The sequence below is a fragment of the Microcaecilia unicolor genome, chromosome 8 (assembly GCF_901765095.1).
Source record: "Microcaecilia unicolor chromosome 8, aMicUni1.1, whole genome shotgun sequence".
NCBI lineage: Eukaryota > Metazoa > Chordata > Amphibia > Gymnophiona > Siphonopidae > Microcaecilia > Microcaecilia unicolor.
In genome coordinates this window covers 64,254,482-64,280,454 of record NC_044038.1, presented here as the reverse complement: position 1 = coordinate 64,280,454, position 25,973 = coordinate 64,254,482, and the positions used below count along the sequence as shown (strand labels likewise).

Below are 25,973 nucleotides of genomic sequence, written 5' to 3'. Positions count from 1 at the left end.
TCATATCAATTTATGAATGGAAGGGTGCACACAGGTTGTTCATGTTATGAAAGAGAGGAAATTGGAAAATAAGAATTAAAATAAATATTGTGTCCCACACTCTGTGGAAAAAGTAGCACTGATCCCACAAGAGTGGTGGATTTAAAAGCTAGGTAAACGTGCAGCTTGTGCTTCGCATTTCAGACAGATGTGTCAGAACAGGTTTAGTCAAGTTACAAGGTTGTGACTGTTAGGCCATACAGCAGGTTTGGGCTCAATTCCCAGATTCAGCTCCTGTTTCACCGGCTGGGGAAGTAGTGGAAGCAAAAGGAATTCCAGTGGCTGTGCATAAGAAACACCTAGGGGCTGAATCAGGCACACACTAGTGCAGGGTTAAAGAAGGAACCAGAGGTCTGTTACTGTTATACAAGGCTGGATGGAGTGGGGGGGGGGGGGGGGAGAAACCCTCCCCAAATACCTGCACATGAATCGTAAAAGATGCAAAGTCTTCACTGAGCTGAAATCGCCTCAAGAAGCAGGCGGAAGCTGGGAAGTCAAAAGAAACTTTTGGAAGATGCCATGAGTTTGCAACTGCACAGTGTTTTTTTTTTTTTTTTTTTTTTTAGTTTACTGTAGGAAGGGAAAAGCTGGACATCCTTAAACAGGACATTTTTCTATTTCTTAGAAAAATGATAGCAGATAAGGATCATATGGCCTATGCAGTCTGTCCTTCCATACCATCTACTATACCTTCCTCTCCGTTACAGATTCTATGTACTTGTCCAAAGCTTGATTGAATTCAGAAACAGTTTTCATCTCCACCATCTCTACTGGTAGGCCATTCCATGAATTCACTATCCTTTCCATTGAGAAATGTTTCCTCAGTTTACTCTCGAGTCTGTTCATTTTCACCTTTATCCTATGACCGCTCATTCCAGAATGACTTTTTTTTTTAATTGAAAGATATTTGTCTCCTGTGCATTTGTGTCATGGAGGAATTTAAGCATCTCTCTCATATTTCCCCTCTCCTGTCTTTCTTCCACCTTAGGTTCTATTCTATTTCACGTCTTCTATACCGTTTTAACAAAACTTCAAAGTGGTTCAAAACAAGAATAATATCACAATTAGATATGATGTACACATTATGCATTACAATACCTTCAATGAGACAGTTTACAAAGAAAATTAGATTTTACAATTTTACGAAAAAGGTCAAGGTTATTGTGCAGGTCTCAGGATCATGTCTGCAAAAGGACACAAGAGAGGTAGAAGTGACCCAGTGTAAAGTCCCCAGAATGGTTCAAGGTCTGCACTCTAAGCCTTACCTGCAATGATATTTCAGAAGCTAAAGCAGTGCCATCTACAAGAAAAGAGAGACATGAGCTAGGGGGGAGAGGGGAGGAATACAATCCCACCTGTACGCTACGTTCTTCCCCATGTTTCTCCTTGCTCTTACTCCACCTCGCTTCCTACTGTTCGTCTTTCCTCCTAGTGCTCCATTCTCACTCCCCCTTCCCCCTATCCATCTGTTCCCCCTGAAGCTCTATTCTCACTCTCAGCCCCCTCTGTCTTTGCTCAGAATGTTTCTGCCGCCTCCACATATTCATTCTTCCTCAACAGTAGTTCTGATCTAATGTCCAAGGTTATGCTGCAAATTTTATACAATGTGCTTCTTATATCATATCATAGAGCTGTTTGGACACCACGGAAAATGCACAATTCAGAACTAATAGCCTCGAATATATGTTTGTATTGCTAGACACAAATGCGAACACTAGCACTTTTGATTTTTGAATGTGTGAAGATTCAGCCTTTTTGGCATTCCATTTGGAAGATTATTTGTGGTATATTTAAAATTAATATACCTTTATCTCATTAATAATATTAAAATCCTCTCTATTGGAACACCAAGAAACATTATTTGATATATTAATCACTATAGTGCAGCAAATGATACTGGCAAATTGGAAACACTCCTCTTTATTAAATGATCACTTTTGGTGGCAGTCTGTCCTACTGTACCATAAATATGAATTAGCTTCAGCACATCTAACTGGATCAATAATAAAAAGGTTTTGATATGGCCCCCCTCTCAATGACTATATCTAATCATTCACTTAAGCAGTTTGTATTTGCAGGCTTGTGCTAATATCACAAGCCCGCAAATATAAACTGCTTAAGCATCTGGTGAAGGGACTTGTGTTAAATATATGAGCATTAGTATGTTTGTTGATATATCTAATCATTGTCATAATGAGGATTCACTTGAATTAATAATACTACATACGATTTTTGTGACGCCTTCTCTTATTCATAATATTATTGTATTATATTTGTACTTATCTACTTTGGTTATTTGCTTTACTACTTTGTAGTCTTTGAAAATCCAGAAAAAGTTCTTGGAAAAAAAATGTCCACGATTAATGTTTACTGTTCTAGTTTTTAAAATTTTATTTGTACGTGATCTTATTGTCTCTGTGGACTGCACCCCCGCTAAGGATTGTAAAGAGAGACAGGATATAAGTGAAGTAAATAAAATGGAAACTCTTCTTTCCATTTTAGCACTTTCATGTACTGAAGGAAGGAATTCAAGAGAGGAGCATTGTGGGTACTGTGAGCTCATGGTCCCAACAGCTTCTCCCCCTTCGCTCGCTTCTTGTTTTAAAAAGTGAGTGCATGGGAGTGGAGAAGCCTCTTTCTCTGCCTTCCTGAGTTTCACTGTGGCAGTATTCTAAGTGGGAGGAATGAATCCTATCGGAGCAGCAGAGGGACTTGTGGCACCTAACAGGAGGAAATACATTACCTCCAGATCTTTCACCTTGAAGTTGAGCAGAGAGGAGCTAATTATGGAGAGTAGACTACTACACTGTAGACTCTGGCACCTGTGGAACTAGGCATCTGATTGAACTTTTACTACTACTACTACGCATTTCTATAGCGCTGCCACTTTTATATTCATTCAGAGCTGAAAAAGTAAATAGCTATATGATTTCAGTAGGGGAGTAGAAAGAAGCATTTTTCCATAGAATAAACCAGTGGTTCCTAAACCTGGTTCAGGAGGTACCCCAACCAGTCAGGTTTTTAGGATATCCACAATGAATATTCATGAGAGATTTGCATACAGTGAAGGCAGTGCATGCAAATCTCTCATGAATATTCATTGTGGATATCCTGAAAACCTGTCCGGCTGGAGTTCCTCCAGGACCAGGTTTGGCTACACGAATAAAATGAACGACAGGCATCATTGTGCAAAGTTCAGAAGGAATGTGAGAGAAAATTCTTTTCACTGAGAGGATGGTTGATGTCTAGAATAGACTTTCAATGAAAGTGATAAAAAAACAGAATGTAATCAGATTCCAGCGGCAGGGGAAGGAAGGGATGAGACCAGTTATTTAGTAGAGCCTGCGCCAACACAGTAGAAAAGTTCTGATGAGCAGACTGGGTGTGCTAAATAACACTTTTCTGTCTTCATCTTCTGTGTCCTTAGAGAAGGAACACATCAGACACTGTGCCCTCTGGCCTGATATTACTTCTATAAACTTTCTGTATTTCTTTCTCTGTTCCTTAGGGGTGGATTAGTGGTGTCCGAACTGGCTCCCCTGCTTCCTGTGGAAATCACATCAAGGCCAGTTGCAGCCTCATCGCTTTCAACAGCGATTCTACAGGTGAGATAATGACAAGTGGATTATAGGCGTCATCCCATCTCCTCAAACAGGAATCTGTGTGTGTTGTTAGCAGACCTGCATAGACATTGAAGATGTTGGCTGAACGAGGGTTGCTTGATTCTCCCACTATGCATAATGCAGGTTTGACTTCATCTGTGGTCTCTTGCCTCCCTCCATCCTTATGGTCCCTTTGTTTCTGTCCCATGCATGCTTGAATTGAGCCCCTTTTGGCTTGTATAACCTCTGCTGGAAGTCTTCTCCACCACCTTCTCAATAATAATAATATTTAAAAAAAATTCTGACATTCCTTTTGAGATTACATCATTTTTTTTAAACTTGCAATTTTTATTGAAAATTTAAAAAAACAACTTTTACGTAATCGAAATACCCCTTCCTAAGCATCTTCTCCAGACCATTCCCAAAGAAAGGGTATATGCCCTTCTACCAGCAGATGGGGAGACTGAGACTTACTAGTGACGTCAGTGTATTAACCTGTGTGCAGTCCTGCCTCCCTCAGTATTTCTCACTCTCCTCAACAGTTGGTAGGTAGGTCTGTTCAGTTCTGTCCTGTAGGTCCTCCAGTGGGGTTCTTAGCCTTGTTTTGATGTGGAAAGTATCTTTCATTGTGAACAACAGATCTGGAGAACATTTAAACAAACTAAAAAACAGTGCCAGCTTGCATTTTACTACAGACCTTTGGTGGAGGTCCGGTGTTCTCCATGCATGTGTGCCCTGGCCCCAGAATACTGTATTACCCTCCCCCCTTAACCGCCATTCTAATACAGATTTATACTCTGTTCAAATAATCTTGCATCAGACCCTATATTTGTTCAAACTGGTCTTTGTGGTTATGGCATAGGGCTGTTAGATGCTCCATCAAAACTACATAATGTAGTCTCTGCCTCCACTGTGCAATATTTGGTTTTAAGCTAGATTTCCACAATTTGGCAATATCACATCTTGCAGCCATAAAACAATTATCCGACACTTTTGAACAGACTGATCTAGTCCAGAGAATCTCATGCTTAATAGACAGACTTAGGCTGAGAAGGTCCATCCTAAGCCAATAATGCTTTCATCTGTACTTGTTCCCAGAAAGTGTATATCCTTTGAGCTTCCTTCATGAGAATGTAAAGTAGGAGATGCTGAGTCAGACCGTAGTCCATTAAGCCCAGCATAAGAAGGCAATTACGTATCTATCACTACCAAAACAAAGGAGAGTTAGTATTGGCTAATTCCAGATCAATAAAACTCTTGAGAGAAGAGGCTGGGTCACAAGTACCTGGCAGATCCCAAAAATAAATCAATTTTTTATAGCTCAGTTTGCGAGATGAGTGATGGGTCTTCCAAGTCTACCTGACTAATAATTCTTTATGGGATTTTCCTCCTGGAACTTGTCCAAGCCTCTTTTGAACCTCCTCTAGGTTAATAGCTTTGATCACATCCTGCAGCGGCAGATCGCACAGCTTAATTGTGTACTGCAGGAAAAAAAACTTGCACAACTTGTTAGTTTCATAGAGTGCTCTCTTGTTTGTGTTCTTTGAAGGGTTAAACTACTGTCCCCTGTTTAACCTTCTGTCATAACCCCCCTCAGCTTTCACCTAGGGCAACCCAGATTCACAATGTTGAAGTAATCTAGCTGTGATAGGATGAAACTTTGAACAGCTAATCTAAAAGCTGGAAGTTTCAAAACATTCCCTGATTCTCCTAAGTTTCCTTAGTACTAAAAAAATAACTGTGGTAAAGAGAGCTTATCTGTATCTCAAGTGTAAGATTACTAGTTATTATCACACCTAATGCCTTCAGACTAGACTCAAATTTAAAATTTGAATTACTAAGTTTTAATATTTTATCATTCCATATAAGATGTTGACCCAATAGCAAAAATTGTCTTTTCTCTGTTCAGTTTTAAAGCATGATCTCTGATCCAATTTTCCAGAGCACTTAGACAGTTTACAATCCTAATGGAAGTTTCATCTGGAGTTGACAATACAGGAAAAAACACTGTGATGTGATCTGCATAAATGAAGGTTTTATAACTCTTAACCCTCATTAGTTAATTTGTAACCTAGAGAACACATCAGTTAATTTAATCAAAATGGGCAAAAGAGGTGAACCTTGAGGCACCCCACAAGCAGGACTCCCTACTGGTCCGAAAATACTCCTTTGAAGGTCACCTTAGGGGGGTGCAGGTCACGTGACAAGATGGCGGCACGCAAGTTTGTGGGTTGAGAACTCCAGAGTTTAGTTTGCCAAACCTTTCTTCTTTTAAGTGATGCCGCATACAAAGCGCAAAGGATCGGTCAGGGGTGAGTCCTCGCTGCCCAGACCGCCCGTCAGGCAACAAACAATGGAGCGATACACCACGACCACATCTACCCCGATATCCGGAGGCAGTCCAGCAGCCCCATTGGGAGGAGACCAACGGAGCCTTGGACTCGATGTTACCTTATCTCCTCCGGAACTCGAACCACCGCCCCAGCCCGAAGGACGCTACCCTCAGAGAGGGTTCCCAGGACCGGAAGTGGTTTTGCAGGGGCCCTCGGAGCGAGGAGTAGAGGTGGCGAAGACCGACGGAGGGCAGGGAGAGAACGTTCCCCTTCCTCAGCCAAGTGCTTCAATCACCAGATCTGGGACGGTGACGCTGGAGAGAATCTGGGAAACTCTCCAGCGTTTGGACATGTCAGTGGTCAATTCAACAAAAGAAGTTTCATCTCTTGTAAGTAAAGTCGATTCACTTTCTATAAATATGGAAAATATAAAACAAGAATTTGGTTCGCAGGTTAAAGATTTAAAATCAGAATTGAAAACTCTCCAGGAGTTCAACATAACTACAGTCAAAGACAGAACCTTTATTCACCGGAAAATAGAACAAATTGAAAATATTCAGCGTAGATTAACTCTACGTTTTTTGAATTTTCCAAAATCTATGGGAGTCAGTCCTCTGGACGCATTTAAGAAATATTTAATGGAGATCTTACATTATTCCCCAGAAACGTTTCCGCCAATAAGTAAAATTTACTGTATTCTACCAAAGAAAGATTTACAACAACTTCCGGAGGTTTCTGACCTACCAAGAGTAAATAAAGATACTCTGAATTTGACTGATTTCTTAGAGGCTTCTATATCCGAAGAATCTGAAAGGATGACTTTGATGGTGACGTTTGTATTTGAGCAAGACCTGGAGGCAATTAAACGCCTATACTTTAGAAATTCAAAGACACTCTTCCTGGGTAAAAAGATTTGGATGTTCCCAGATGTAACTAGATCAACCCAGGAAAGAAGGAGAGCTTTTCTAACTCTTAGGGCTGAAACTTTGGCTCTGGGAGCATCATTTTATCTCAACTATCCTTGTAAATGTGTGATTAAATTTTTGGGGATAAAATGTATTTTTTTTCAGCCTGAACATCTTAGTGAATTTATAAAAATGAAGAAATTGGTTGCTGGCTAGAACCAATCAATCGGGTATATTTAGTTTGGATAGATGAGTGCTAAGCTATATTGTTTTTAAAGTTTTCCTTAGCATTTCTCCATGTATTTTCTTTCATGTGGCCTTCTCTATAGTGGTCTAAAGAGGGGGGGAAAATGTTTTTCTTATAAAAAATATAATTGTGTTTACAATTTAAGTTCCGTATTGCTTGTTCAAGTTTGTACGTGACTTGTAAAAATTTAAATGCATTAAAAATAAAAATTAAAAAAAAAAAAGAAGGTCACGTTATATGATCTTAAAGTCAAAAGTGTTTTGCTTCTACAGCAGACTTCTTTCAAATTTTCTCTCTTGGCCTATCTTATTACTGTTTTACATTTACGTTCCTGGTGCTTGTGCTCATCTCTATATTACTCATTTGGGTTTTCTTTCCATTTCTTGGAACACAGCCTTTTGAGTTTAAACTACCTCTTTCACCTTACCTTTAAACCACAATGACAGTGGTTTGGTCTTCTTTCAACCTATTTACATGCATGGAATATATTTTATCTGGGCTTCCAAAATGGTATTTTAAAATAATGTTCATGTAAACTTTTGATGCTGGCAATTGCTCCTTTTTATTTAGTTATTTTTTCTAATGTAGTTTTCCTTTTTAAAATGAAATGCTACAAGCAGAAAATTTCCTTAGTGTTGTCCTTCCTTTAACTGACAAATTTGTTCACATTATGGCACTACCTCTGTTACCACATAAAGGATTCACCATCCCATTTGAGAACAGTCCGTGTTCATGCTGCTGTGAGCATTGTGTTTCTGAGCATTTTGCATGTTTTAGTTAGGACTGCAAATCCTTTAACCTTCCCACTTCCGTATTGTATCCCTGAAGCGGCTTATGAGCGGATAGATCATGGACCACATCAGGTGATTGTTTTAATAAAGAGATTTTGTTTTGGAGCAATTCCTCTGAGATCTGTTTTCTTTTGCATCACATCTGCTGCAGATCTGAAAAGCCTCTCTGTCTGCTTTGAATCACAGGCTTGATTCGTAATTCTGTATATTGCTTATTTTAGGTGTGTTGGGAATCGTACCCCTGGAGGTGAAGAATGGCAACAAAAGGCCAGTATCCCAGCTCAGCTGCCATTCAGGTGAGGTCTTATATTCTTCACAAGAGGCAGATTGCTTGTTCTGTAAGAAACCTCAAAGTCTTACATTACCGGAAGAGATGCTAAACAGTTTCCAACATAGTTGGAAATTCGTCTCTTCCCAAATCACTTTTGTTAAACAGGGTTTCTCATCCCAGTCGTCTGGGCACACAATGAATATGAGAGAGAGAGAGAGAGAAATGCATGCATCGCCTCTTTGGTATGCAAATCTCTCTCATACATATTCATGGTTCAGAGCAGTTGGAAAGATGCGACTCAACACAGTGCAGCTTTCCTCCTGCTGTCACTGGTCAGGGCGGAAGGGGGAGGATTCTAAACGTGATGCAGCCTCAGCCTACCTGATCTGCTCAGTCCCCCATAGTGATTCTGTGGGAAGGGTTGGGTTTTACAGCCCTCCCTGTGGCCCTGGAATTGCAAGAGACCAGAAACACTAATTGGATCCATTTCAGTTTTACATTGCAGTGATTCTGTCCATAGATGTTACATGTATACATTTTGAAAATCTCTTATTTGTAAACTGCTGTGATATCCATGGTAAGCGGAGAGCTGGTGCAAGGGTAGTGGGTGCTGTAGGAGAGCCTGCATCTTCCCACCATAGTTTGTAATTGTGTATTGATGACACAACAGTTCAGTAGCAAAGACACTGAACATCAGGAATGTGCAAAAATTCCAAAAGCAAGACATATTTAACAGTATCCAATAAGAAGGCGATACCATCATCAAATTTTTCAATTTTCACCCCCTACCCCATCCTAGACACATTCCAACATCTCTGACAAAGACAATGAAACAATGTATTAATAAGCAAGAACCATCCTAGCACTAATCCTGCTACCTTAGAAGTAAAATACTAAACAGATACTATAAAACAAAACTCTCCCTCCCAACCTCCGTGTTCTAACAAGAATCCGAGGGCCTATGTTCTTGTCGCCCTAGGATCTTAACAAAAATATTCCCCCCCCCATTACCCCTCCCCTTCCCCACAATTTCCCTTGTCACCCGCATTCAAACGTTCATTCCCATCAGTGTGTCCCCCATTCCAAGTAACAAGTCAGAAATTAACCCGGCCTACAGATAATTAAGCAATAAGCTACGCCCCTTTGCACTCAAACCATTCAAATAAGCATCTCACAGCATCAAGAAGGTTTTTTTTTCCATTTCAAAGACCCTCTCGCTTCCCCTGTGGCAAGTTGATGGATCTGTTTTCTCCAGCACCAAAATGTCAGCAGGTCTGAAGATGTCCAATATTGAAGAAAGCATTTTCTAGCTATGAGGCACAGTTTGTGAAATAACAACATTATTTTCCCCTTGCCACCAGCTGTAAACGCCCTCTGTTGATCAAAGAACAGCTGCTGTACTGAACCCACATTAACCCTGCTGAGACCGGAGACCATGTAGCTCACCACTGAAGCCCCAAACTGTTGTATCTTGGTGCAGGCCCAAAAGGAATGCCTTAGTGTGCCGTCTGCGTTGTGACATTTAAAACAATCAGGCGACTGCACTCCACCTGCCCTAAACAGCTGGACAGGAAAGAAATAAGCCCTGTGCACCACTCTAAAATAACACTCCTGAACCACGCTTCCGAAACCAAATGGGGAATGACCCGATATTAACCCTAAGATCCCAGCCTCTAAAGAGACCAAAATCCATTGCCCATTATCCGTCCCTGTTCCAAACTGACACGATGCTTTATGTAACCCAGAGATGGAAAGTCCCTGTAGGGCAACGTTCTTAAAAAATACTGTAGTTTGGCACCCGTCCCGAGTTCAGGTGAGGGCAACGTTCTTAAAAAATACTGTAGTTTGGCATCCGTCCCGTGTTGAAGTGAGGCCCACTTTAAAGAGTGGACTTAGAGGCTCATTTTCAAAGCACTTAGCCTCCCAAAGTTCCATAGAAACCTATGGAACTTTGGGAGGCTAAGTGCTTTGAAAATGAGCCTCATAGTGTCTAACTTGATAGTAAACAAACCTATTGCCCCATTGAATTCCCATCCGTTGTTGAAGCTCCTCAAAGGAGAGTAAAACACCCTCCCCAGCCAAAATGTGTTCTAGAACCGGATATCCTGGCTCTCTCAAAGTATGAATGCCGGATTATCCGGCTGCAGTTCAAACATTGGGTTCCCTCGAAGAGACAATTGGTTGGTGATAGAAGGATCTCCTCCCAGCAGACGTATTGGCACGCCCGCCCATCTTGCATTGATCATAGTAAAAGGTTAGATCGATATCTGTCTAAAGGGTAGCTGCTGGCTTGCTCTGTGCAGCAATGATAAACACCCACCCCTTCTCCCTTTTGCATTCTTCACCACCTTTTTAGACCTTAACAGTGTGGGTTCTTTTGTATCAAACACTGTAGTCTTTTCTTTTTCTACTATTTTATTTTATTGTTCTAGATTGTAAACCGTCTAGGTCTACATGTTAAGGTGGTATATTAAGTTATTATAAATAAATATGGAGCAGAAAAGGTGGTCTCAAGCTCAAGGGCGGGGGGAGCGGTTATGCTTCCTCAGCAGCCAGTCCCCAGATGCCTTGACAAACAAGCTTGATTAAAAAGCCTAAAATCCGGCAAGCCTAGCCCCCCCTTGATCCCAGATTCCAGATAAAAATTGAAAATGCATTTTTGGTTTCCTACCCGCCTAGCAGAATTTACTAAACAATCTGTAGGGACGCCTCAAATCTCTTTGTAAGACACAGAGTGGCAGGGTCTGCAACATGTAGAACCACTTTTAGGAAAATGACCATAAGGTTTAGACTAATTCTCCCCATCAGTGCCTTTCCTGTTTGACCGTGATACATGGGGGAGGAGGCACAAGGAGGCATGTCTAATGCAATTCTGGCTCTGGATGCTCCTGGTACTGATGTTTTACAGTTTTTTTAATAGTTTGTGTGGTTTTTGAGGCCTATTGTTTTGCTTGAATTCCAGCTGCTCTTTGCTGCCCTCGATAAGCTGCCAGTCTAGGCGACCGCCTTATCTTGCCTAACGTCTGGGCTGGCCCTGGGCAAACACGATATATCAGATAGTGGACCTAAAATGCTGTCTATTTTTGGTGCTTCGATTTTCTCCCATGTGTATATTTTTGAGTTGTGTAAACTTGGCATTGTTTTTTCTGGTAGCCACAGGAGTGGCGCTGGGAATTGTAGAGCTGCTTCTGAGGCTCCTTGTTCTAGTGCTCTGCAGCAGAGAATTACTAAGGACAGCGATGCCTTCTGAGAAGATCAGAATTAGGCGTGGAGCAGTTGGGAGGGTCAGGCCACAGAGAGACACCACTGTGCTCAGATAGCAAGTCTTGTGTTAGTCCATTGTCATTTGTGCTTCATTCGCTACTGAAATGGCAGTGAACTGGGCAAGTCTGAGAACTGAATGAGTCAGATTACCAGCATAACAGACTAGTAAAGAGAAATGCAGAGATGGGGACATTTTGATTCCTTAGTCCTCCTCCTCGAGGTTTTATAAAGAAAGTATAATAATCTGCCTCCCATATATTTATTTACAACCGAAGGGAAAAACATTTTTAAAAACTGGAGTAATCTATATCACATGTATACTTAGATATCAATACTCCAGAGTTAAGTGAAATCATATTCAAAACAAAATATTATAGTATACATCCCTTCACTCCTACCACATTCATACCACATTTGCACATTTTCCGCTGTTGCTCTTGGGTTAAACACTTAATGCTGAAAACCTCAGAAGTTATTGTCCATAATCAACCTTCTGTTGTCAGCAAATGCTGATTAAAGTAATATTGACTGTTGTATCCATAAACATTTTAGTGAACTGTAGCCAGATTCCAGAAACACTTTTTTTTAACAAATAAAGAGGAGCTGATGAATCTCTCAAACCATAGGATGAATCTCACGACATATGTAGTAAACTGTTATCTTCCAAAACTGCTCATAAGATGTTGCATTCACTTAATTCCATCTGTATCTCCAGTTTCCATATGTCATGGCCAGTGTCAAGCGACCCTTAAGTTAACAGTCTGAAATAAACAGCAATGGCTCCTCTGCTCTCCAATTTGAAACTTAATTTCGAACATCTTCTTCAGGAGAAGCAAGCAGATTAGCGGAGGGCAAATCCAGATCATACTGACGTGTCCTAGTACTAGGGCAGGCTGACTGTGTCTGACCAATGGCCTGCAGGAGGAAAAGGGAGCTAATGTAGCTTATTGGGTAGCTGTGTCTGCAGTGGGAGGGTAGAGCTTCTGTATCCTAGGATAGAGGCATTTCCTGTCCACAGCTGCCAATGTGGAGTGGAAGAGAAGCAGATAAATACTGAGAAAAAGAAAGAAGACTCAATCACTTAACTTTATTGGCATTGCCAAAGTAATAGAATTAGAAGTTAAGGTGAAAAAAAGAGAAATACTGCGGGGGGGGGGGGGGGGGGGTTAGAGGGGGCTGGGAAGGGTTGAAGGGATTTGAAAAGGGTTACTTGCAGGGGAAGAGAATTTTGCTAAGGGGCTGGAAGAGGCAGAAAGGGAACTGTATGATGAGAGTTGCTAGGTGATAGGGAGAGGAGCTATGGGGAAAGGAATAAAGGGGGTTAGGAGGGGATGAAGGGAATTGAGCTTGGCTGGGAGAAAGAGTACAGAGAGCTGGAAGTAGAAGAAAGAAGCTCTAAAGGGAAGAGAGATTGAGAATGTAGCTGCGCGAGTGGAGAAGAAACAGGCTGTGAGAGTGAGTGGGAGATAACATGGGCTGTGATGGGGGATGGGAGCTGGGAGAAAGAAAGAAAAACACAAAGATTAGAAAATTGTTTAGCTGGGCAAGGTCATGGCTGTGGAGTAGCTGGTGTTTTGCCCTTCTCTTCCAGCCCTATGGTCACCAGGATAAATAAGTTATTTTACTGGAGAAGAGGGAGCTGTGGCTTATGTGATGCCATGATCTGAAACATCTCTTTAAGATTGCTTCTCTTTGGCAGCTCTGCATTGAAGAGGACCTTCAGTCAATTCTCAAACTGAAAGAGGAATGGAGTGGGACAGTTCCCTTTTTTACAAAATTAAAACAATCCTTCCCTCAGTACATCTTGTGGGGACAGTGGGGATGGACCAAGTGGGCTCATTATGCTGCATTGACCCAGAGAAATAGCATGGCAGCAGCAAGAAGAGGTGACAAGAGAGTTTGGAAAGGGGCAAGGGGTACATCACTTCCAAACTGGGTTTCTTGGTTTAGTTTGGTATTGAATCCTGGCTTCCTTTCTCACTCCTAGCACTGCCCTAATAATCTGTACCTGACTCAGTTCAGGGCTAGCTTTGCAGGGTGTGATCTGTGTGTCTGCACAGGGCACAATGAATAAAGGGGTATTGCTATAATGGTGTCTCAATCTCATATCCTTCTAGATCATAAGAGTAATTCTGTAACAGGGTGGCTAACATAAGAGAATAAGCAGGTGTCTATTTCAAGCCTATTCTATAAAGGAAAGTAGGCGCCTTCTTTTCTTTACAGAATATGAATGCAAGAGGCAGAAAACATGCCTACATATAAGGTGCAGTCACTTAAACCAGCCCTATGGCTGATGTAAATGCTCACGCATGGATATTAAATACAGTTCTCAATATAGCGGGGGTAATGATGCTCTTCAACAACAGCACCCCAGCGCTCAGTGTCAATTTTGAGATTTTAGAATTCCAAGTATGTGGGAACAACACCTATAAGTCATGAAAGAGCCTCATCAGTGACTCGTTTCACACAAGGAATATAACCTTTCATATGATGCTACTTCATCTCAGCGTCTACATTACTTCTGAGATGAAGTGGCATCATATGTAAGGACCATTTGCCCTGAAGCAGCATGACAAAACATGGCCCATGTTGGCGCAAGTCCAGTCTTAATGTATACAAAACAGATAAGTTTTATAAATTTTACAAGTTTCTAAAGAAATTTTGTTAAGAGTTTTGAGATTTGTATAATAATAAGTGTATGAAAATGGATTTTAGAAAACCATGATCGGTTGGATCTGATGATTTTGGGGAGGCACAAGGTTATATTCCTTGTGGGCCTTATTCTACAAAGTTTATGCTCCTAAATTTACACTCATAAATTTAAGAGTGTAAATTTTAGGAGCTTAAATTTAGGAGCATAAACTTTGTAGAATAAGGGCCTGTGTGAAACGAGTCACTACCGAGGCTCTTTCAATACTTATAGAAGGGTGTTGTATCCACATAATTGGAATTCTAAAATCTAAAAATTTGCATTGAGTGCTGGGTTGCTGCTGTTCACGCCTAGGTGTTAGCCAGAACACACGCAGATTGTAGAATACTTTAACTTATATGCATATTTGCATGCTCTGCCCAGTTCAAATATGCCCACTTCAGTGCCTACTGGGAAAGTACATACCATCAAAACTTTTGTGTTAGTTGATATTCTACAAGAGGTGATTTAGATGTATTCCTGCCGTCCAAACTAAGTGGTTCCTTGTAGAATGTGTACCGAGTTGAACACCCTCGGTCATTTTGAAAAGTTGGTGCCTATTGCTGGCAGGCTGTCTCACTATGAGTTTAGCAGGAAATACTTGAACCTTTTCTGCTTCTGGCTGTTTAATTTCCCATAAGGCGTGTTTACCGTGGAAAGGAAGATGTGGAGGCAGAGCAATTAATTTTGTAATTATGCCTGACTGACTGTGGGGTAACCAGGATGAGTTTGGGGATGTGCCCTCATACCTCTGAGGGATTTCTGTTCAGGCTGGGAGGTCCTAGCAGGCTTGATGTTTTCTTTTGCATTTAGGCCTTTTGTCATGAGTTTCTAAGACAGCTCTTAACTTATTAAATTGCATTAGATCCCGGCTATATGGTGGGTTACATTTAAGATACATTTGTTGATATTTAGCCCCAATTGCTGTTTCTAAAAGTTTGAAAATGTATCGGATCAGTAGGAATTTAAGATCTCAAGGAAGATTGTTATTAGATGTACCCTTAGTCCATCAGGTTCAACTAGAGGACAACCTTTCATGATCGTTCCACAAAGTTGGACCAGCGATGAGGAACAATCTTTCCCTAGAGTTAGGCAAATATCCTTACTAATGTAATTTAGAAGCAACTTAAAGCATATATTTTTTTTGTTACATTTGTACCGCACGCTTTCCCACTCATGGAAGGCTCAATGCGGCTTACATGGGGCAATGGAGGGTTAAGTGACTTGCCCAGAGTCACAAGGAGCTGCCTGTGCCGGGAATCGAACTCAGTTCCTCAGTTCCCCAGGACCAAAGTCCACCACCCTAACCACTAGGCCACTCCTCCATATTAATGAAGAAAGTGGCTTGATTGTATCAGATGTGGTTAATTGTCTGTTTTTAAGGTTTGTTTTATCATAATTAGCTATAATTTTTATTCTAACTTTGTTTTAACCTTTTCTTTTGTATTTTATGATTATGTTGCGAAGGTGTTCTGTGTCCTGCAGAGGTTCCCCTTGTACCTTTTCCCCCACACAGGTCAGGAAGGTGCCTGCACAGTCCTAACTTAAGGGGAGTTTTTTTTTCCTTGTAGATCTGGTGACGGATTTCGATTTCTCCCCATTTGATGACTTCTTGCTGGCGACTTGTTCAGTGGATGAGACGGTGAGCAGCCAACCAGGAGTAATAACAGATTTCTGATGGGAGGATAGTGAGAAGGGCTGAAATTTTAAAACGTGGCCCAGATCTCTGCATTGCTTCTTTTTATGGCTCCATCTACACTTCTATTTGCAAATTGGAACTGCTTTAAGATGCTTGACTTGCATTGTTTCTACACAGAGAGATGCTTAGAGTACTTTCCAAGGTGTTTAAAAGGAAGCTCAGAGCAGGATTAAGTCTCGGCAAACAAGTGCATTGCCCCCTTCCCCAATCATAATACAATAAGGGGCCCTGTATGAAGTATATTAGGTTATTAGGTAAAGCATGCTGCTCATGACCCATCCTACTGACTGTAGGTCAATGCATAGAGGATAAGGAGAATAGAGAGACCTCTGCAGGTGGCAGTAACTGGCTCCCACCCTTACACCCCCCCTACCTACCTCACATCCATTTTTCTGTCAGCAGCTGATTTACCAGGGCAAAAATCTGCCATGGGAATTATTGAATTAGCACAGCTGAGACTGCCTTCTTAAAAGTTTGCACCCTAGTTTACCTAGTCCTTTACGTGTCCTGAGAAAGCTGGGTCCTTTTGTGATTAATAGTTTACTTTGGTTGTCATTTGTCATGGGCATAGTTTGAATGTTTCATTTGGGGGGGGGGGCAAAGGATGGGCAGGGCATATTAGCATATTCATTTGCATATATATATATATATATATATATACAGTGGGGGAAATAAGTATTTGATCCCTTGCTGATTTTGTAAGTTTGCCCACTGACAAAGACATGAGCAGCCCATAATTGAAGGGTAGGTTATTGGTAACAGTGAGAGATAGCACATCACAAATTAAATCCGGAAAATCACATTGTGGAAAGTATATGAATTTATTTGCATTCTGCAGAGGGAAATAAGTATTTAATCCCTCTGGCAAACAAGACCTAATACTTGGTGGCAAAACCCTTGTTGGCAAGCACAGCGGTCAGACGTCTTCTGTAGTTGATGATGAGGTTTGCACACATGTCAGGAGGAATTTTGGTCCACTCCTCTTTGCAGATCATCTCTAAATCATTAAGAGTTCTGGGCTGTCGCTTGGCAACTCGCAGCTTCAGCTCCCTCCATAAGTTTTCAATGGGATTAAGGTCTGGTGACTGGCTAGGCCACTCCATGACCCTAATGTGCTTCTTCCTGAGCCACTCCTTTGTTGCCTTGGCTGTATGTTTTGGGTCATTGTCGTGCTGGAAGACCCAGCCACGACCCATTTTTAAGGCCCTGGCGGAGGGAAGGAGGTTGTCACTCAGAATTGTACGGTACATGGCCCCATCCATTCTCCCATTGATGCGGTGAAGTAGTCCTGTGCCCTTAGCAGAGAAACACCCCCAAAACATAACATTTCCACCTCCATGCTTGACAGTGGGGACGGTGTTCTTTGGGTCATAGGCAGCATTTCTCTTCCTCCAAACACGGCGAGTTGAGTTCATGCCAAAGAGCTCATTTTGTCTCATCTGACCACAGCACCTTCTCCCAATCACTCTCGGCATCATCCAGGTGTTCACTGGCAAACTTCAGACGGGCCGTCACATGTGCCTTCCGGAGCAGGGGGACCTTGCGGGCACTGCAGGATTGCAATCCGTTATGTCGTAATGTGTTACCAATGGTTTTCGTGGTGACAGTGGTCCCAGCTGCCTTGAGATCATTGACAAGTTCCCCCCTTGTAGTTGTAGGCTGATTTCTAACCTTCCTCATGATCAAGGATACCCCACGAGGTGAGATTTTGCGTGGAGCCCCAGATCTTTGTCGATTGACAGTCATTTTGTACTTCTTCCATTTTCTTACTATGGCACCAACAGTTGTCTCCTTCTCGCCCAGCGTCTTACTGATGGTTTTGTAGCCCATTCCAGCCTTGTGCAGGTGTGATCTTGTCCCTGACATCCTTAGACAGCTCCTTGCTCTTGGCCATTTGTAGAGGTTAGAGTCTGACTGATTCACTGAGTCTGTGGACAGGTGTCTTTCATACAGGTGACCATTGCCGACAGCTGTCTGTCATGCAGGTAACGAGTTGATTTGGAGCATCTACCTGGTCTGTAGGGACCAGATCTCTTACTGGTTGGTGGGGGATCAAATACTTATTTCCCTCTGCAGAATGCAAATAAATTCATATACTTTCCACAATGTGATTTTCCGGATTTAATTTGTGATGTGCTATCTCTCACTGTTACCAATAACCTACCCTTCAATTATGGGCTGCTCATGTCTTTGTCAGTGGGCAAACTTACAAAATCAGCAAGGGATCAAATACTTATTTCCCCACTGTATATATATATATATTAAAAGCAAATTAATATGCTAATATGAAGGAAGGGAGAAAGAGCTGGCTTTTTTGTGAATAACCATAATGAATATACAGCTCTTTCTCCTTTCCTTCCTTCTTTCTTCCTTACCCAGCACTCCCTCTTCCTCTTCAGTAGTATTTCCCCACCTCCTTTCCCATACCATGCCAGTGTAGACCTTAGAAATGCATAAGCTCTATATGTGGATCCTTCAAGAGGTAGTGTGTCATGATTTAGGCTCTAAAACCCTTTCTGTTGTTTTGGTGCCACCTCAGTAAAGCTAACACAATCTCTCCACTGCAAAACACATACGCAAACTTATGCAAAAACACACTCATAACCTTACCAAACCATAACACTAATTGCAAGGACAGGACGAGCTACATCTTTATGTGTGGAAAGGCAGCACTGTAATTACACCGGGCTCTAAAACACCAGTACACTACCTAATGAAAAAAACAAAACAAAAAGGGCTGCAAATACTACACGCTAGCAGAATACTGCACCTTGATCATACATGAAAAACACATGACAACAGATATGACACAAGGAACTAGAAATAAAAAAATATGAAGGCAAACTACCGAACTGGAAAGTTACCTCAAGAAGTTAGACTCGGCATGCAGCAATTCTAGAAAAATTGAAACTTACATGCAAAATATCACAGATGCACATTTCTAAAAGCTGACATATTCCAATTAATAAATTCTGAATAAAATAATTTTTTCTATCTTTATCTGATCATTTAAATTTTCTATTTGCTTTGTTCCTAGTGTCTTCTGTTTTATGCAGTGTCTTCTTTTGATATTTTTCACTCACCATGTCCACCATGCTCCTGTGTCCTTATGCGTCGTGTCTACCATCTGTAGCCCTGTCCCCGTCTTTCCTTGAGTTTTAGTATCTGCCCTCAAAGTGTTCTGATCCAGCAGTTTCCCCTCCATCCATTTCTAGCATTTATCTTCACTCCCCTCCCCTCCATCCATGTGCATCTACTTCCTCTATTCTCTCCCCTCCATCCATGTCCAGCAACTCTCCATTCTCCCCTGCCCTCTCCTCCATCCATATCCAGCAAATGTCCTCTCTCCCCCCCCCGCTCCATCCATCCATGTCCAGTAACTCCTCACTCCTCTACCCTCCCCATGTCCAGTGATTTCTCTTCTCTCCCCTGCCCTCCCCTCCATGTCCAGTGATTTTGCCTCTCTCCCCAACAGCCCTCCTCTCCGTTCCTTCCTGCCCCCCCCCCCCGCATGTTTAAACCTTTTATTTTTTGAGCAGTGACAACTGAAGAAAACAGAACAGCAAGCGGGCTCGCCCCCAGCCTTTCCCTTCCCTCACAGACGGTGTCCCCCCTCGCGGAAACAGGAAATAAGTCATCATAGGAAGGCGGGACACTGTCTGTGAGGGAAGGGAAAGGCTGGAGGTGAGCCCGCTTGCTGTTCTGTTTTCTTCACTGTAGTCGCTGCTTTAAATAAAAGGTTTAAATGCGCGGGGGAGGCAGGAAGGAACTGAGAGGAGGGCTGTTGGGGAGCTGAGGGCAGGAAGGAAGGACCGAGAGTGCATTGTGCTGGTCCTGTGTTTCTTGCCCTCGCAAACTATGCCCATGCCATTGGGAGCTGCTATATTCAAAGCAGTTACATGTCATCTGATTGGTCAGTTATGTGTATGTTCAAAGCAATTACATGTCATCTGATTGGTCAGTGTGCACTTAATGTAACTCTTGAGCCTTGATTTTGGTTGCTTAAAACTCATTAAAGCGACTCCAGTGAGGTTTACATAAAAAGAGGAGTAGCAGAATCCAGAATTGTTGCAGGGGGGTGTGAACAGTATGGGATTTAGCAAATGTGGTGGAGGTGTCCCATGATACAAGATATGTGGAAGGTGACAAGCCTTATAAAGGACATCATAGCAAGGAGAGCGAGGATGAAACCGCAGCTGTACCTATTTAAACAGGGTTCTGAGAGGTTGGAAGGAGAGATAGGATGATGTGTATGGATATGTCTAGAGGTGACAAGGTTGGAAGTTGTGATGTGCTGGAAGTTTCAGTGAGAGGGTGTTTTTTTTTTTTTTTTTTGAATGAGTGAGATTGCTGCATACAAGAATTATTGTGAGAGCAAATTGAGGAAATGATGGAGGCCTTATATGGAGAACTCTTACAAAGGACAGGAAACCTAGTTAATAGAGCATGCAAGTTAAGTTAATGTTTATCTGGGATGAGCAGTTGAAGGACAAGCCAAGGGGAAAGAGTGAAAGGGTGAGGTTGGACAAATTTGTTGCAAATTGGACACATTTAATTCCAATTCAAGTTTTACAATATGCCTTGAAAAATGTCATGTGGGCAGGTGCTTTGCTGAAAAAGTACTGAATAAAAATGTAAAAAACAAACAAACAAAACACATTAAAGCAGCAGTATATAAATGCAATCTTAAAGCCACAGACAGCTCTAGATCTCAGAATACGTACAAGGAATATGCATGAAGGAGGTCATTTAGAACAGTGCACCTAGTTCTTCCTCAACTAGGGGGAAGGCACATAGATTGTCTCTTTTATTAAATAAATCCTCAGAACACCACAATGATATGAAATTCCTGTATAAGTCCTATGACAAAACACTGCCACTCTGTTCACAAAAGAAAATGTTATGGATTTTGTAAGAAGCAGAATGGTGGTCATTTTCAATAATTTTCTCAGAGGAAACGTGATTGCAATGACTATGTTAACAAAACTATGTAAGCCACATTGAGCCTGCAAATAGGTGGGATAATGTGGGATACAAATGCAATAAATAAATATAAATAAATACATTTTTATAACCCAAGCCCCTGAAACTCGGCGCAAAGGTGAGCAACAAGGGAACAAGAGAGCGTTTTTGAGATAAGTTCAAAGTCTTATAATGAACAGACGTACTGACCGTTTGTTTTGTTAGCATGTATTATATATGCGTAATACACAGTTATTTGGCTCATGAAGATGGAGAGAGTACCTATCATTAAAATAGAAGCCTATTGAATGTTAACTAAAGGGTTCTAATGATTTTTCTGATGCTTCTTCCTTTCCTTGTTTTGTGAACAGAGTAATGTATAGTGGTCTGTTCCTTTTATCAAGTAACCTGCCCAAAAGCTTTCACACAAAGTTACACCTACTGTGAGACATGTGTAATAATAACAACAACAACAACAATATAGCTTGTACAAAAGACATGCATAACCCCCCCCCCCCCAAGCACCAGTCCCCCACCAAATCCCCTGCCCAGTCTCAGAGAGAAACAAAAATGACCCAGGGCCTTGGCTCTTATGGCCTCAAGCCTATGATAACCTAACCCCCCCCCCCCCCCCACACATTTAATTTCCAGTCTCTACAACATACATACTGGGAAGGTGCTCTCACATTATCCTGAAAGGTGTTCAAGACTTGGCTCTGTGCAATGGAAGGTATAGAATATAAATATACTACTACTACTTATCATTTCTATAGCACTACTAGACATACGCAGCGCTGTACACTTGAACATGAAGAGGCAGTCCCTGCTTGACAGAGCTTACAATCTAATTAGGACAGACAAACAGGACAAACAAGAGTTAAGGGAATATTAAAATGAGGATGATAAAATAAGGGTTCTGAACAAGTGAATAAGGGTTAGGAGTTAAAAGCAGCATTAAAAAGGTGGGCTTTTTATCTTAGATTGAAGACGGCCAGAGATGGATAAAAATTGTTTTTGTCGCTTAGGATGGCACTTAACTCCATAAGATTCACACAACATGAGCACATGAAGTTATTACGCCAATACCAGAACATGGGAGGTGAGTCTTATATCCAGTGGTCTAAAATACACTTCTTCCCTACCCCATGGGCCTTCCTCACCAAAATTGATGTTCCCCCGTAGACCGAGCTCTTATTAAAATCAGCCCCTGTACTGAACATCGAAGAGGATGGTTCAAAATATGCTGCAGATAGGTAAGGAGAGACATCCAGAATGCCTATGAGGCTCATTTTCAAAGCACTTAGCCTCCCAAAGTTCCATAGAAACCTATGGAACTTAGCCTCCCAAAGTGCTTTGAAAATATGCCTCTATATACATCTACACTGCTATATACCGTGATGAAAAGTGTTACCCTGAGTTTTACATTTTCAAACATATAGGAGTGTTAGTGCAACCTGCATGAAAAGCACATTTTTGGGAGAAATAGGCCCTGTGAATGACCCGAAAAAGACAGTCTTGCAGCTCAGCACTATGCACCAAAGTCGGTATCACTCGAAACACGCGTTGATCAATAAGGATCCATACTGGCTGACCTATATCTTTCCTCCATGCTTTTGTCAGGGGAGTATAACTTGCATGAGGTATATCTTTTCACAGGAGAACATTTAACTAATGCCTTTTTAAACTAGGGAATAGATTTCTGACCCGCTGCATCCCCCTCCAGAAATTTCCATAAACGACTACCAAACTGAAGCGAGAAGCTCTCTGAGGGCAACCCTGCATGATAAAGTGATGTTTGCATATATGCAAAACTGTGTGCAGCCATAAAAGAAAATCTATGCTATAACTGCGTGTAAGACAAGAATGCCCCATCCTCTCGGAGTAAACGTTACAATACGAAGTGCCCCTGCATTTTCCAGTTTTGAAAATTAGAATAATCAAACTCTGGCTGAAAATCTAAATTGCCCTCTAAAGGCAGGAACACACTACTATGGGGATTTTGATTCCAGATTCAAGCGGAAACCTGAAAAATCTCCATTCTCTTGGAAACTCTCAAGCAGTACATCAAGTGAAGTTCTAAGGGCCCCGCAAGAAAACCAGCAAGTCGTCTGCGAGTGCTGCAATCTTAAATTCACCAGTAGTTAACCTAAGCCCTCTTATCTCTGAATTATTTTGTATCTCCCATATAACATGAATAGAAGTGGAGACAATAGGCATCCCTGGCGTGTACCTCGATTTAATATCAAAATGGGTAGATAACCATTCACCCACATCCTAGCCTGTGGAGCATGATAAACCATTGCTATATTGTTGGCAAATAGACCCTGAATCCTGTATGCTTCGTGTTCCATTGACGTCCCAGATCGCCTGGTCAATGCTTTCTCAACATCAAAACTGACTAACAGTGATGGAATTTCTGCAACATGAGTGGATTCCATAGCCACTATAATCTTCTGAATATTTCTGGAGACCATGTGGCAACCTCACAAAACCCACCTGAAGTTCTGCACTAAGGGATGGTAACACCTGTGCCAATCTATTGCTAGAATCTTAGCAAAATGTTTGGTCTCAAAATTCAGACAAGAAATGGGATGGTAAGATTCCAGCTTAGCTGAGTCCCGGCCCGGTTTTAAAAGAACTATTATCTGCGCCATATTAAATGTAGGAGGGAGAGACCCTTGAAGAATCGCTGCATTAAAATAGGCCACTAAAATCGGTACAATATTAATTTAAGCAATTTATAAATTCACTCTGAAAAACCGTCAATGCCCAGAGCTTTATTAAGTGGACTCTGACTTATCACCCATTCCACTTCCTCTTTGTAGATGGGCGCATTAAGCTTCCGTAGATCAGAAGGTGATACTCTGTGACAGTGTGGCACTAGACAAATAAACATCACTAGCTAGAGGGGGCTGAGCTGGATGGATATCGAAGCATAAAAATTACGCAACATTTTAGTGATCTCCTTGGTATGTGCCAATACCCCACGTGCATTGCGCAATGTGTGAAGGACCTCTAGAGCATTTAACCAGTTTTTCCAGTAGGCTACCACTTTTATTAACATATTTATATAGATTATATTTATAATAAGCTAGCAACCTCTGTGCTGATTGGTGTATGAGGGAGTTTAAAGCTTGCTGAGCCTCCAGAAGTAAGGTTTTGCAATGCAGGGGATGAGAAAGACCAAATTGTTTTTGCAGCTGAGTGACTGTCCTGTCCAGCTACAATATCTCCCTAGCTCTAAGCTTTTTTTTTAATGGTTAGAAAAAGCAAGGATCTCCCTTCTAAGTACCGCCTTAGCTGCCTCCCAGTATAGGATAGGGTTGGTGATATGTACCTGATTACACTGCTTATAAGAATGCCACTTCTCCAACAAAAAACATTAAAAAATTTGGAATCCCTTTAAGTCTGGAGGGGAACTGCCATTACTGCACTCCCGTCTAGAGGGCAATTTGCATTTCTACCCAAGCATGGTCAGAGATCTAGTGGATCCAATCCTTGCCAAATGCACTTCTGGAAAAAGGCTCCTAGTAAGCAATAAATCTGGCACATGGTGGAGTGCCACCCGAGACAAGTGAGTGTAATCTTGGTGCAAGGGATGCAAACAGTCCTCCATACATCCACCATGTCCATAGTTTCACCAATTCTAGAGATTCCCTCTCCTCCCCCCCCCCCCCCGGGGGAAGCAACATGAAGGTTCACTGAGGGATGCGATCTATCCAGCTGAGGATCATGAAGTTCATTAAAATCCCCCTCCCCCATTGATGGGTAGAAAATCCACCTGGTGTAAATGCTTCAACAGAGTGTTATAATAGGTCCTATCAAATGAATTAAGTGCATAAACATTACAGAGTACACTTTTGGTCCTATTGAGGGTTACAATTGCTATATGGACCCCATGGGTTAGAGATCACTTTGTGGGTAAGCAGCTAAAGTCCCTTATGAAGCAAGATAATGACTTCCGCTCTCTTTCCCCTCCACTGGGGCATTGAAGAACTCCCCAACCCACCATCTGCACAACTTAGCATGTTCTATGCTATTAAGATGGGTTTCTTGAAAAAAAAAAAAAAAGCTATAGAAGCACACTGTTTGTGAAGCGCGTGAAGAATTTTATGTCTTTTAATGGCAGAGTGGATAAGTCCTACATTCCACATTATCTTAATTGGTTGAGAGAGAGTGAGTAAAAAAAAAATAACAAAAGTGAAAGGTGTGCATCTAAATAAGACCTCAGGGTTGTCCCAGCCATCACTCCCGAGGAAATGAACACAGATATGAATTGCACCCATCTTGGAAACCTTATTAAAATCCACCGTGAGCCACAAATGTCAAATCTGATACCTTCCAAACCTAGAACCCCCCCCCCCCCCACTTTAACCAACCCATACCCAAAACATACAGCCTGTTGATACCCTAAAGACCAATGCCCATCCCCAAGTAACCAACTCCCCAACTCTTCCTTCCTGTCCCCGGCCAACCCTTCCCCTTCTGAATTAAGAGTGAGCCACTTATGGGTTCTACTTCCTATCAGGACTCTGCTGACTCTCCTCTACCAAGTAAAATTTAAAACCCGTGACAACCAGGGAAAAAATGCCTTTAGGGAATCAGTGAATGGGAAAGACCTACCATCGCAAAAAAAAAAAAAAAATCACAGCTAATGAATCTAGCATTGCAAACTGCAGCTGTACCCATTGCATCAAAGAACAGAATCACATGTTAAATAGTACAATAACATCTGGCAATGGTAAGTCAAACAGTTGGTGCACTAGTAGCTATTGTCATGTGATTTAGGAGTCGTGTCTCCAGATTGCACATAAAAAGATACTTGAACGTGCTGTTCACCGCCGTTGCCTTGACTTTCTTTCATTTCAAGCTATTCTTGATTCACTTCAGTCTGGCTTTCGCCCCCTTCATTCAACTGAAACAGCGCTTGCTAAAGTCTCCAATGATCTGTTCCTGGCCAGATCCAAAGGTCTGTATTCTATCCTCATCCTTTTCGTTCTATCTGCTGCTTTTGACACTGTTGATCACAGCCTACTCCTTGATAGGTTGTCCTCACTTGGATTTCAGGGCTCTGTTCTTTCCTGGTTTTCTTCTTATCTCTCCCAGCATACCTTTAGTGTATACTCTAGTGGATCCTCCTCTACTTCTATCCCACTGTCGGTGTACCTCAG

At 41.7% G+C, this 25,973-nt stretch overlaps 1 protein-coding gene across 3 annotated transcripts in view; it reads left to right on the top strand.

Annotated features, from left to right (window-relative positions):
• LOC115476269 (mitochondrial import inner membrane translocase subunit TIM16-like) overlaps positions 1-25,973 on the top strand; it is a 619,296-nt gene that overhangs the window by 13,464 nt on the left and 579,859 nt on the right. For all 3 annotated transcript variants that reach the window (XM_030212554.1, XM_030212552.1, XM_030212550.1), the window contains exons 2-4: positions 3,548-3,644; positions 8,139-8,213; positions 15,713-15,783. In XM_030212554.1, the coding sequence (XP_030068414.1) occupies positions 3,548-3,644; positions 8,139-8,213; positions 15,713-15,783 (243 nt within the window). The remainder of the gene's footprint in view (positions 1-3,547; positions 3,645-8,138; positions 8,214-15,712; positions 15,784-25,973) is intronic.